At 40.9% G+C, this 10,050-nt stretch overlaps 1 protein-coding gene and 1 non-coding gene across 4 annotated transcripts; both read left to right on the forward strand.

Moving 5' to 3' along the window:
- The first annotated feature begins 5,387 nt into the window (after nucleotides 1-5,387).
- Nucleotides 5,388-8,619, forward strand: LOC121788319 (transcription factor SAC51-like). Of its 3 annotated transcripts, none has more exons than XM_042187036.1 (4): nucleotides 5,388-5,497; nucleotides 6,147-6,751; nucleotides 6,865-7,012; nucleotides 7,098-8,545. In XM_042187036.1, the coding sequence occupies exon 4, from the start codon at nucleotides 7,115-7,117 to the stop codon at nucleotides 8,024-8,026; it is 912 nt and encodes a 303-aa protein (XP_042042970.1). In that variant the 5' UTR covers nucleotides 5,388-5,497; nucleotides 6,147-6,751; nucleotides 6,865-7,012; nucleotides 7,098-7,114; the 3' UTR covers nucleotides 8,027-8,545. The 3 variants fall into 3 exon arrangements, with proteins under 3 accessions (XP_042042970.1, XP_042042976.1, XP_042042966.1); XM_042187042.1 differs by lacking the exon at nucleotides 5,388-5,497 and adding an exon at nucleotides 5,504-5,724 and having other exon boundaries at nucleotides 7,102-8,619; XM_042187032.1 differs by lacking the exon at nucleotides 5,388-5,497 and adding an exon at nucleotides 5,506-5,724.
- Nucleotides 8,620-8,975: 356 nt separating this feature from the next.
- TRNAM-CAU lies at nucleotides 8,976-9,059 on the forward strand. Its single transcript is given in 2 exon segments — nucleotides 8,976-9,013; nucleotides 9,024-9,059. It is a non-coding gene; the product is annotated as a tRNA-Met (tRNA).
- Nucleotides 9,060-10,050: the final 991 nt, after the last annotated feature.

Here is a 10,050-nt window from a genome sequence, read left to right on the forward strand (position 1 = left end):
ATCACATTCATATTATTAACCATCTATACACCACCTGTAGGGGAGCTTCCAAGGCTCCTCCCTCTCTACTACATACCCTAATTCTTCCATCATTCATTCTTGGAGTTAGGAGTAAGGCAAGAAAAGACCGAAGATTGCATGCAATTTATCCTTAGGTTTTATTTTTATTTCAATACTTTATGTTTTGTACTTTAATTTCATAGTTTTTTGCTATTTGTCTATGAGTAGCTAAACTATAAGAATTCTAGGGATTTGATAGTAACACTTATGTTTATTTAATTAAGTTTTTATAATCCAAAGGTTTCATTTACTTCGTTCAATTATGTGCTATAATACTTCAAACTTACATGACACATCTTATCGATCTATTGGCATGTAGGGGAATTGAAAGAGGATCCATATGTTAGGTTTGGATTGATGACATTATTGTTAATATCCCAAAAAAGTAAACCTAAAGTGAGTGCTTTTAAGGGTTCAATTGTGATTTAGGAGTTACTCCATCTGTCTCACATTACTTGAGTCATTTTTTTTCACTTCGTGTGGGAAAATGATACTCCCTCCGTCCCATTAGGAGTCACATTTGGTGTGGCACGAGTTTTAATAAATGTAAATAATAGTGGGTTAGAAAAGTTAGTGGAATATGAGGTCCACTTTTTTATATTAGTTTTATAATAAAATGTGAGTGCAGTGAGTTAATGGAATGTGATACCTATTTACCATTTATGGTTATGTCCATGCTATTTATTTAAATTGATTTTAAAATTTTTGTCTTTTATAAATTATTTAAATTTATGTAAGTTTAATGTAAATTTCTCCCTCTATCCCTGAAAATTTGTCACATTTCATTTTCTGTAAACGTTTTAGAAAAATGATAATAAATAGCTAAAGTGAAGAGATGGTAAAGTAAAAGAGAGAATAACGTATATGAGAGTCTCCTCTAGATTATTCTCTCTCTTATTCTACACTATCCCAACTTTAACTATTTACTACTCCCTCTCTCCGTCCATGAAAAATAGAGCACATCTGTCATTTTTGGTTGTCCACGAAAAATAGAGCACATTTAAAAAAGAAAAGTTTTCAACAACTTCTCTCTTACTTTTTTTTACTTCTCTCTTACTAATAATATGGACCTCACATTCCACTAACACTATTTCTCTCTTACATTTTTTTCTTCTCTCTTACTAATAATATGGACCCCACATTCCACTAACATTACTTCTCTCTTACTTTTTTCTCTTCTCTATTTCTAGTAATATGGACCCCACATTCCACTAACACTACTTCTCTCTTACTTTATCAATTCCACATTAAAACCCGTGTCATTCACAATGTGTCCTATTTTTCGTGGACTGAGGGAGTATCATTTTTTTAAAACGAGTGCAGCAAATGAAATGTGACAAATTTTCAGAGATGGGGGGAGTAGTGAGTAAAAACCATTATAAATAATGTTAAACACTCTAAAATATATTCTCTTTATTCATATTGGTTGAATGTAGTGAAATTAGTGTTAGTGGATTGCGGGGTCTATATTTAGAATGATGTGTATGGTTAGTATTGGTTAAAAACTTTTCTTTTTAAATTTAGTCAATTTTTTTTTGGACGGACCAAAATTAGAAAACTTGTTTATTTTTTTTGGACGGAGAGAGTTCTTTGAAACAAAATTTAGAAATGTTAGTCTAACAATATTTATTTCTGCGTTCGGGACGAAGTATAAGTATCTATACGATCATTTAAATGTTTATATAATCCAAGCAAGTCCTGAATTGGTGGCTACTTTAGAGCATCCGCAATGGGGCAGACGATAGGTCGCCCGATGCCTCGGGCGCGCCATCGTCCGCCCACTGTGGGTGCGCGGATGATGCCCGATGCATCGTCCGAGCCCTATAGATCGTCCGCGGACGATAAGGCATCGTCCGCGCCATCGTCCTCCCACTGTGGGCGACGCGGACGATGCAACGCATTTTTGTTTTTTTTTTTTTTAATTTCTAAAAATTTATTTATATAAATACCCCCTACCCCACCTTCATTTGTAATCTTTCCATTCACTTTTCCACACTCAAATTACACTATAAAATGGATTTCGGTGAATACCCAAGTCCGAATAGTCCGATGTTTGGGGGTGGTGCACGTTGGCCGGGTACAGACCCTGACGAATATCGGCCGTTCGACTCCAACACGCGGTACGATCCCGAATTCAATAAGGATTTGTACGGTCTGTCTGACATGGAGCCGTCTCCAACTCGCCGCCGGCGCGCCGCCGCCCTAGCCAGAAAGAAGCGGAACCGCACCTGGCGTACAAGGTGCTACCTTCGGAAACAAATGAAGAGTACGCCCCCGGGAGGACAAACTACCAACCGGAAGAAACCCTCGTCTTGGCGAGGTGTTGGGTGGATATTTTGGAGGACCCGGTATTCGCGAACAACCAAAAGCAGGTTGCGTACTGGGAGCGCATCGCCGAGCGCTACAATGAGGCGAAGCCGCCGAGCGCGTACAAGCGCCATAGGGAGCAGCTCCGCAAGCACTGGGATCAGGTGAAGAAGCAAGTCAACCTGTTGTCGGTGGAGTACGTGAAGTGCTCGAGGGAGCAGGGAAGCGGCGAGAGCTTGAGCGATGTGCGCGATAGAGCGCTGTTGTCGTACTTGTCAATGTAAGGCGACTTCAAGCATTTCAACATCTGGGCGCTCTTGAAGGACAAACAGAAGTTCCAGGGCGGGATTCTGCCATCGGCTGTGCCAAAGAGGACGAGGACCACCGAAGCCGGTGCTTACACAAGCAGCGAAAGCGGTGCATATCCGGTGGACTTCAACCGGACGATGTACGTGGAGGAGGAGAGTTCCGGCACACCGGTGTCTTCCCGACGTCCCATTGACGTCAAGGCTGCGAAGAACAAGGGGAAGGCGAAGGCGATATCCTCTTCGTAAGCCGCGGCCGCCTCCCCCCCAATCTCCGATCCCGACCCCGGCGGCACTTGCCTACGCGAAGTTGGCAGCAGTCGCTAACCGGTGGACGTTGTTGGACACGCACAACGCCATCATGCAATGTCAGGACCCGGCCAAAGACGAATACCTCCAGGGGATGATCGATGAGCTGTGCAGCAAGTTGAGACTTTTGTAGAATAGTCAACTTTTTTTTTTCATTTCTAACTCGTGTAAAAAAAATTTTTAATCAATGTAGGATTTGTCGTTTTTAATTAATCGTGGTATTTTTTTAATTATTTTGCATTAACATATTTGAAAACACTTAAATTAATTAACAAAACAATAGTTAAACATATAGGGCAGCCTTTAGGGCGGCTTATAAGGCGCTCCACTGCAGGTGGAAGGGTAGGAGGATAAAATGCTGATGTGACGATGTATAGGGCGGACTTTAAGGCGTACTTGCCCCACTGCTCTTAAGAGCATCCGCAACGGTGATGGGGAAGAAGGCCGCCGTCCGTGCCAGCGGCGAGGACGAGGCTCGCCGCCGCTGCGCTCGCGAGCAGTCAACGTGCTCGCAGCGAGCAGTCGACGTGGCGGCACACGATTGGGCCGTTGCCTTTGAATAATTTTTTTTAAATTCGTTAATTAATTTTAAATAATGATAAAAAAATAAAAAAAAAATTATTTTCCAAATCCCAAAAATATGGCCGTTTTTTTGCCCGTTTTTCTGATTTTTTTTATTTTTTAAAATTTTTTCCCCCAAAATCATCTATAAATACACATATTCATCATCTATTTATCACATCAAATCATCTCTCATTCATCTCTCATTCATAATTCTCATACAAACTATCAACACACTCATCCCTCACTCAAAACCTCAAATGGATTTCACCCATATTATGGCGGAAGCGGAGCGCGAAGAACAAGAATACTACGAACAACATCGTGCCTCTTACGAAGCATATGTTGCGGCGAATACCCGCTCCTCCTTCTCAACGAACTAGATCAAATCGCCGCTACATCCATCGTGACCGGGAGGGAGCCCACGAAAGGCTCGTTGCCGACTACTTTGCCAACCAGCCGCGGTTTTCGACAGATTACTTCAGGCGCCGTTTTCGCATGTCAAAGCGCTTGTTCATGCGAATTGTCAACACATTATCCGCACGTGTTGAATTCTTCCAAACAGGTCCAGATGCAGCCGGCCGACAAATTATCACGCCGTTGCAGAAGTGTACGTGTGCCATCCGACAACTCGCTACTGGGCAAACGGCCGACATCTTCGACGAGTATTTGCATATCGGTGAGTCCACTGGAATCCTTTGTCTAAAGAATTTTTGTGAGGGCGTTAGTTCAGCTTTCGGGGATGAATTCCTTCTGGCACCCAGCACCGATGATTGCCAACGGTTGCTTCGTCTTCACGAATCAGTCCATGGCTTTCCCGGAATGCTTGGCAGCATTGACTGCATGCATTGGAGGTGGAAGAATTGCCCGAATGCTTGGAGGGGTCAACACTTAAGCGGTCACAAAGGCTGCGGCCCAACACTTATTCTTGAGGCGGTCGCCGACTACCGCCTATGGATTTGACATGCATATTTCGGCGTTGCCGGAGCCAACAACGACTTGAACGTGCTCTATTCTTCACCACTCTTCAATGATGTGATGAATGGTGTAGCACCGGCGATCGACTTCACCATCAACGGAAATACATATCACATAGGTTACTATCTCGCCGATGGTATCTACCCAAGGTGGTCGACGTTCGTGAAAACGCTCCACAACCCGCACGACCCGAGACGGGTTCTTTTTGCGCAGCGTCAAGAGTCCGCGCGGAAAGACGTCGAAAGAGCCTTCGGGGTTCTTCAAGCCCGATTCAACATTGTGAAGGCCCCGGCTCGGCTGTGGTACGTGAATAATATCGCCGACATCATGTTCACGTGTATTATCTTACACAACATAATTATAGCCGACGAAGGGCCGAGGGCGACTAGCTTCTACGACGAGGATGAAGCCGGAAGCTCAACAGCGAGGTCTCCCCCACGCCGAGGTGAGCATACGACGGTTGGCCAGAGGATCGAGACAAGACACACAATGCGCGATACCCGAACTCACATTCAGTTACAAGAAGACCTAATCAACCACATGTGGATGAAATTCGGCAACGAGTAGTGGTTTTTTTAATTTTTAGTATTTTAATTATGAAATTTTTAATTTTTAGGCTTTTAATTATGTCGTTTTAATTTTATTTGTCATTTGTAATTTTATTTAGGTTTTTTTAATGAATTTTATTATTATGGAAATGTTATTGTTTAATTGAATTTTAAATTAATTGTGCTCGTCCTTACGGAAGAGCACAACTGTGGGTGTTGCGTTCTTGCCAGAGAGCAGACAGAAAAAGTGGGGCAAGACCCACAACCGTGCCGCTGACAAGAGCACGGTCGTGGATGCTCTGAGCAGCTATCCATCCAACTACTGTTTACCACATCCACTGCCTCACTTCCTATCATTTGTCACAACCATCACTCGCTCTCCCATTCTCACTTCATCTCTACAACTTTACTTTTTTTTCTGCGCGATCTGTAAGTTTTCCCAATTCTCTCGCCCCCTTTTCAGCTCTGTCAACAGATTTTGTTCTGTTTTCCCCACTTGTTGGTTTCTCTTTTCTCTATGTTACCTAATTTTGATGGCTTCAAATTCTCGACACAACTGAATTGTGCGTAGATTTGGGCGCTGTATCAATCTTTAGCTCGCATATACACTTTCGTTTGTGCAAATTGATTCTGAAGATTTAGCAATAAATATAAGGGTATTTAAGTTAGAAAATAAATTTCATCGATTTTATAATTTTTTTTTCAGATACCGTTCTTTGTTGCTTAACAATAGGCATTTCTCACGTTTGCTGTGACATTTTTTTTTATTATAGGCTTGGAGTTAAAGAAATTTTCAAAATATATGTTTTAGCAAGTAGCACGCTCGACAGCCGAATCTTTTGAAGATAATATAAAAAGATAATCTGCTTGGGGCTTATGATTCGATCTGGATGAGAAAAGTGAAACATGAATTGTTGGACTACAGATTTAATATTTGCCTCTGCTTTTCATGATTCATATGAACACTAATATGTGTATTGTAAATGTGTAATAACATACCGATTTCTAATACTGACTCTTAACTTTTTATTTCATGACTCTTAACTTCTTATACTGAAAAGTTTTGCTGGTGTTTCAGGCTTCCATCGTTACTACCTGGGGATCTAAGACACCAGTATGCATTGGTGGATTCTGTCAATCGACGTTTTTCGATTTGTTATCTCCTTGAATTTGTATTGCAGGGTTATTCTATAACTTGTTATTCCTCCACTTGAGCTAAAAAACAATTCCTTTACACACTCATTGTTAGCTTATCTATCCATGATGGGATCAAATCACTTCCCTTTGTCTTCTTGTTTTTTCTACATTCTATAAGATTTGCTCTGCAAAACTACTTGTGGTTTATTTCAATCTTCATCAGCAGTGTTAGCTGTTTAAGTTCTTCATCTTCTTCTTGTTTCTGTTAGATTCTGTTTTGAGTTTGGGTAGTTGATCAATTAGAGTTTCTAGCCTGCCTTCAACTTTGTTTCCGTATTAGTCGCCTCCTTTCGTGTTGTTAGCTGTTTGTTCGTTCATCCGCGTTTATAATCTCTTTGTGAAATACATCAAGAGTCGAAAGTAGTTATGGTGTGCCAAGCAGCGAGCCAGACGAGATTCAGGGCACTTAAACATGAGAGTGGAATTTCTGGGAGAACAACCATTATAGTTGTAATAGCATGCTTTCAACCTTTGCAGAATTGCCAGGTTTGTTATCTGATTCTTTCTTAGTTTTCTTAATTTTTCTCTGGTGTTGCAAATTCTACTTTCTTTACATAAAAGAAGAGCGTCTGATTTTCTGCCCTTAATGTCCTTTCCAGGCTGAATATTTCCGTCACTTGCTGAAACCTGTCACGTAGACCTGTTCCCGTTTTCCGTTTGTCAAAAATCAATCTAGCAAATATAGTTTTGTTTTGGATATTGGAAAGTAATCCACTTGCCGGACTAGAGTACAAGTACATTATTCTGGTATGTTTTCTTTCTTGATTTGTATTCATGCTTAGTTTTCTTGATTTGTTTCATCTTTCTAATTACCGGTATTATGCACTGCCAGGTAGCTTGTTTGGCCGGATGGCCACGGCCAAAGAGTCTCAGGCGCATCAGAAGTTCACTGCTCGGAATTCATCATATACGGATCATATGGGAATGTACTACTGCCAGAGAACTACTGCTGCCAATGATGTCATTATAGAACAGTGTGCCTCTGATTCACCTAGCTTGAACGCAGGCCAACAAGGTGCAGTCGGCGGGTCCCGGCTGCCTCACTGCAATATCCGTTATGCTACTGAAGACCCTTATCGGAAAGGCTCACATTGTATCATAGATAGGCAGCCAGTTGGTGCTCCTCAGAGGAGGTTCCTTATCTTTGATCAGTCTAAAAATCACACCAGACTGTTCTTCAGTCCTTCATTTTCTAGCCTCAGCCGGATGTTTTTGTCCAAGACTCCCGCCAGCGCTAATGGCTCGTTCGCAAAAGTAGACACTCCTGTCAACCGCTGCATCTTAATGAAACCCGTGGTCGAAGAAAAATGGGATGAAAACCATCCCTCCTACGGGGAGGGTGAGATGGATGAAGATACTGATGAGATCAACGCTCTGCTCTACTCTGATAGTGATGAGGACGATAATAGCGAGGACGACGAAGTGACTAGCACGGGGCACTCCCTGCCACTCAGCCTCGACGAAATAACAGAAGAAGTAGCGAGCTCTGATCACAAGTCTTCGAAAAGGAAAAGGCTGCTCGATGGAAGGGACGAGAAATCATCATTTGAGACTAGCAGGAGGCTGAGGTACTCTGGGGATGATGACAGCGGCAAGAAGGTTAAAATCCGCGAGGCGCTGAAGATGCTCGAGAGCATCATCCCGGGATTGGACGAGAGCAATCCGCTGTCCATAATCGACGGGGCAGTGGCGTACCTGAAATCTATGAAATCGGAGGCGGAGTCTCTCCGGAGACGGAAGGGGGCCACGTGGACCCCGTGAGTTGCATCATTAGGGGAGCGTGTTTGATTAATGAGGTGGGTTTTTCTTTTGGATGTTGCTTTTAGGTGTAATAGTGCAGCCAGTATGAAGATTGTGGGGCAATAAAGAAGGGCTTAAGTCGATAAAAGCAGCCAACTATACTTCATTAGTCTTGAGGTGGAGGGAAGAGTTGATGACTTTGAAATGATTGAAATTTGATTTAAAAGTAAAAGGCAGATAGAAGAAAGCATGGTGGTGTCTTTTTAAGTCCAACAAACGCCATGGATGGTGAGCATGCGTGTTTGGTGATAGAGGAGGGACCCGCCCACCATTTCGCCCCTTTCTTGATTTTTATATGCCTATCTTGAAAATCTGTGCGGAGGGGCCATCGCAGGGCTTCATCGATTTCGATCCATCATCATCAAATCTCATTGTTTGTTTCCAGTTGTCGTTTTTATTGGTTTTAAATATTTGTGACTCTGTTTGTGAGGCTGTATAAATATCTGCTGCTGCAGTGTAATATGATGATAGTGTTTGGGATTTGCTGTTTTTTTTAGTTTGCTTTATTTATACCTTCATATTTTAGAGTGAACTATAAATATAGTTTTGTCAGAGGAAGATCTCTTATATGATCCAAATTATATATGTGCAAGCAGTTAAATCTTTTATGACCATCATTTTCTTATTAATACAAACACATACACACAGTCACATGCCCAGACACAAACATATCTATATACAATATATAATAAAGGAATTTAGTTATTTTGTCAAAAGAAGCCATATAATCCAAATTACATGTTATCAGTTTATTCCCTGTGTTCCAAGACAAAACAATCTGAAATGATTCCCAAAAAAAAAACAGAGATAACATTTAGTAATTTACTAATATAGGATAAACAATTACAAGTTACAACTCACAGAAATTATATAGACACATTTAATAACGTTTTAGAGGTTACATAATAAAGGGGTGGTGGCGCAGTTGGCTAGCGCGTAGGTCTCATAGCTAAGAGTAATCCTGAGGTCGAGAGTTCGAGCCTCTCTCACCCCATATTTTTTGTGTGTATGTATTTATTTTATTTCCATCCTTTATTTTTGGCCATCTTAAATCTATTTTTGCCATTTTTTGTGTATGTATTTATTTTATTTCCACCCTTTATTTTTGTGCATCTTAAATCTATATTTGTGTATATTAAATTAAGTAGTATATTTTTGTTTATCTTAAATCTAGAGCTATTGAATAAAAAGCGTAAAAACCCCAGTGGTAGCAAAAATGATGCTAGTGGATTGTATAACAAAAAGTTCCAAGGCATAAGCAGATAAATTTCTTGAATTTACACAGAATTAGTTGAAGAAGGAGTACTTATTGAACAATTCAATCTCTTACCATTTCCTTTTTCAGAAAAACAACCTAACTGCACGTGATCATGAACAAGGATTCATGAATGTAGTTACTGTTGAAGTTTGGCAAATTTTTCCATCCCACGTCGGTGGGTATAGGAATTAGTTTGGGGGAGAGTTGCCTATAAAAGGAACTCTCCTGCCCCATTAGTTAATATCCCAAATTTGTATTCTTTTCTCCGTCTATATATAAGCGGGTTCTGCAGAGGGTGCTCGGAGACGTAGGCAATTTGGCCGAACTCCGTTATCCAAGTTTCGGGTGTGTTCTTTTTTTATTATTTATTTTGTTCCGCATTTATTTCTGGCTTTATTCTATGTTGGGATATTGTATTCAATATTATTTGCGGGTTTGGTAGTAGTGTTTTGTACGGTTCTTTTGGGTGTTTTTATATTGTGATAAATACAACGACTGATAAATTCTGTTAGGAATCTGGTATTTAAGAGGGACAGTGTCCTCGCCAGTCCTTCCAAAGAATTTATTTGGAGAAGTAATTTTATCGAGTAGACCCCATTGGGTTAACTCTGAAATTACTGAATCGGTTCATTTCACTATTTGAGAGAAAATTACCCGGTTTTCTCAACAAGTGGTATCAGAGCCAAAGGTTCGTCCTTGGTTCTGTTTGTTTGTAATATTGAATACT

Source organism: Salvia splendens, chromosome 2 (genome assembly GCF_004379255.2).
Source record: "Salvia splendens isolate huo1 chromosome 2, SspV2, whole genome shotgun sequence".
Classification (NCBI taxonomy): Eukaryota; Viridiplantae; Streptophyta; class Magnoliopsida; order Lamiales; family Lamiaceae; genus Salvia; species Salvia splendens.

Bases quoted from the DNA above. Each gene is read 5' to 3' on its own strand.
- LOC121788319 (XM_042187036.1), top strand. From the start codon at position 7,115: ATGGCCACGGCCAAAGAGTCTCAGGCGCATCAGAAGTTCACTGCTCGG.